This window comes from Balaenoptera musculus, chromosome 4, assembly GCF_009873245.2.
Source record: "Balaenoptera musculus isolate JJ_BM4_2016_0621 chromosome 4, mBalMus1.pri.v3, whole genome shotgun sequence".
Lineage (NCBI taxonomy): Eukaryota > Metazoa > Chordata > Mammalia > Artiodactyla > Balaenopteridae > Balaenoptera > Balaenoptera musculus.
The window spans coordinates 98,679,748-98,682,888 of NC_045788.1; the positions used below are offsets into that span (position 1 = coordinate 98,679,748).

General features: G+C 40.2%; 1 protein-coding gene across 1 annotated transcript; it reads left to right on the plus strand.

Moving 5' to 3' along the window:
* The first annotated feature begins 2,506 nt into the window (after nt 1–2,506).
* Nucleotides 2,507–2,881, plus strand: LOC118894032 (60S ribosomal protein L12-like). Its single transcript, XM_036849697.1, has one exon. The coding sequence runs from the start codon at nt 2,507–2,509 to the stop codon at nt 2,879–2,881; it is 375 nt and encodes a 124-aa protein (XP_036705592.1).
* The last annotated feature ends 260 nt before the right edge of the window (nt 2,882–3,141 follow it).

Consider the following 3,141-nt stretch of genomic DNA (forward strand, 5'->3'; position numbering starts at 1 on the left):
AGGGGTGCCCATTGCACTTGTTTCTAAGACTTTTCAATGGACAGCTAAGATTTTTTTTAGAGAAGATAAATATATCATGAGCTAATTTTGATATTCACAATTAAATATCTATAGGATTTTTACTTAACTTATTGACCCTACATTTTTATCTCACACAGGAAATCTCAGTTCTCAAAAACACCAACATAATTAGTTATTCGTTTTATCACATTGATACACACAGACAGCAATGTCAGAATAAAAACATCACCATCAGCTACTGTGCTACTATGGTCATTGTTCTAAACTGCAAATCTGATCAAGTCATAGCTATGTCTAAACTCCGTGTTTCTTTCCCATCCTCTGAAGAACAAAACCCAGGGATGTTAACATACTATAAAGCACTTCATTATCTGACCCTATACCACTGGCTAAGCCTGAAGTTCTCTATTCCTCTTCCCCATCCAATTGAACTTTGAGTTATCCATCCAGGCACAGATCAGATGCTTTTTTTTAATGCTGCATTCCCCCTACCTGGCACAAATGGTCACTCTTTCTCTGTGTTCTTCTCTGCCTCACACAGGCTTTTATTGCTGCATTTACCACACTGAATTCTAATTATTTATATATATGTGCACATCTTTACTAGATAGTGCACATCTTGATGGCAAAGCTCATTCAATTTTGTATTCCCAGCATCCAAGTTAAGTCCATGATAAATAGAAGGTGCTCAATAGGTACTTGTTTAATTAAGCTAATTTAGTATGACTGAAGAGGTACAAAATCTAGCAATTTTGTTTTCTAATGTTTAAGAAGGTTTCTCTGCAGTGTTTTTAAGAAAAATTTTTTTCTACTGGTAACGTCATATTGCCAGGAATTAAGGAGGCACAGATAAATTATTTGCAAAAGTGTAATTGTTCTTGTGTCTCCCAGGATTAAAGTAAACGTAACAATACTGGTAATAATATCTGTGAGCATCAGCAAACCTCCATGCAGTGACCCAGTAGTCATACCTCTAATGTTAACAGGCAGGATCCTGGAGAGTCTTTAATGTCTGTATGTTCCCCTTCTAATAAATTGCATTTGTAATATTCCTCTTAATCAGGCTCAGTTCTGCTCCCACAGAGGACCAAGGCAGAAGGTAAAGTTATTCTCCAGTATTATTTTCTAACTGTTTTAAACATTTGTTTTTCACAGTCATCAGGGAACTGCAAACGAAAACTGCAATAGGATGCACTGTACACCCACTAGAATGGCTAAAATTAAAATATTTGTTCACAGTTTTCAACTAGTTCATGTCAAATTAGTCCTCATATGTTAATAAACTGTAGTTTATTTCTGCTCCTTTTTCTCTAATAACATCTATATGTCATGCCAGTTCTCCCCCTCAACTCCTTCTTCTTTTGTATTTATCATTGTTGTTTGAGTTGGAGATTTCTGGATCATCCATTTGTAAGAATTTCCTGTAGGTGAAAAAGGACCAGGATAGCAATCCAGGCTAAGTGATTTTGATATATTTTTCTAAAGCAGTATCTCTCTTTTCTTTTTTTTTAATAAATTTATTTATTTTTATTTTTATTTTTTTTTTGGCTGCGTTGGGTCTTCGTTGCTGCCCATGGGCTTTCTCTAGTTGTGGCGAGCAGGGGCTACTCTTTGTTGTGGTGCGCGGGCTTCTCATTGCAGTGGCTTCTCTTGTTGTGGAGCACGGGCCCTAGGCACGTGGGCTTCAGTAGTTGTCGCACGTGGGCTCAGTAGTTGTTGCACACTGGCTTAGTTGCTCCGCAGCATGTGGGATCTTCCCAGACCAGGGCTCGAACCCGTGTCCTCTGAATTGGCAGGCGGATTCTTTACCACTGCGCCACCAGGGAAGCCCAGTATCTCTCTTTTCTGTAGTCACAAAATCAACTGCCTTCCTCCACTCCAGGTTGTCTTCATGATTCTTTATGAAGGCTTGCCTTTTTGCATTTATGTACCTAATGTTTCCCGAAGGAACTTCTGTCAGCATAGCCCTATTCCTGAACCCTCTTTAGCAGACAAATGATATGATTTTTGCACTCAAAGGGTATTCCTCACATTTAGGAAGTAAACATTTTAGTGTGTTCTTTATGACATCAATTATTACTGGGTTTTTTCTCCTCTACTATCTTCCTTTAAGTATCCCGGATTATAAAGGTTTTGGGCATCTGAAGTCATAAGTTTTAGTTCAGGAAGCCACAACAGTGCTGCAGGTGTTTCTGAGAACAGGATGTGCAGAAGGGTCCTAGAAGTGGCAGATGTGAGAAATCAACAGTAAATATTCACTCCCAAAAGGATGAGGTCAGATCACCAGTGAGAACATCTGTGATCAAAGAGGGCAGGTGCAATGAAAGGGTTGGCGATAGAAGGCTTAGAATATGTTTGGGCGAGGAGTCACACAGAGGTGGCAGATTTGAGAAAATAGCACTTTTAAAACAGAAGGGAGCTTTCAGCTTTCAGCTTGAAGCGGCCAAGGTGCAACTTTCTTGGGTCATCCCAAATATGGTTTCATATGACACCAGCCACCTCCACCTTGCCGCCTAAGTTCAACCCCAAGATAAAAGCTGTATATCTGAGGTGCACTGATGGGGAAGTCGGTGCCACATTTGCCCTGGCGAGCAATATCGGCTCCCTAGGTCTGTCTCCAAAAGAGGTTGGTGATGACATCACCAAGGCAACTAGTGATTGGAAGAGTCTGAGGATTACAGTGAAACTGACCATTCAGAACACACAGGCCCAGATTGAGGTGGTACCTTCTGCCTCCGTCCTGATCATCAAAGCTGTCAAAGAACTGCAAAGAGAAAGAAAGAAACAGAAAAACATTAAGCACGGTGGAAACATCACTTTTGATGAGATTGTCAACGTTGCCCAACAGATGAGGCACTGATCTTTAGCTAGAGAACTCTCTGGAACCATTAAAGAGATCCTGGGGATTTTCCAGCCCGTGGGTTGCAATGTTGATGGCTGCCACCCTCACGACATCAGAGATGACATCAACAGTGGTGCAGTGGAATGCCTAGCTAGTTAAGAACTACAAAGGAAAATAATTAAATAAAGGGTTATTTGATGAACAATAAATAAATAAATAAGAGGGGAGTCAGAAAGTGGAAATTAGGACAAGATTCCTTGGTGAAAGTGCTTCTTCAC

Bases quoted from the DNA above. Each gene is read 5' to 3' on its own strand.
- LOC118894032 (XM_036849697.1), top strand. From the start codon at position 2,507: ATGACACCAGCCACCTCCACCTTGCCGCCTAAGTTCAACCCCAAGATA.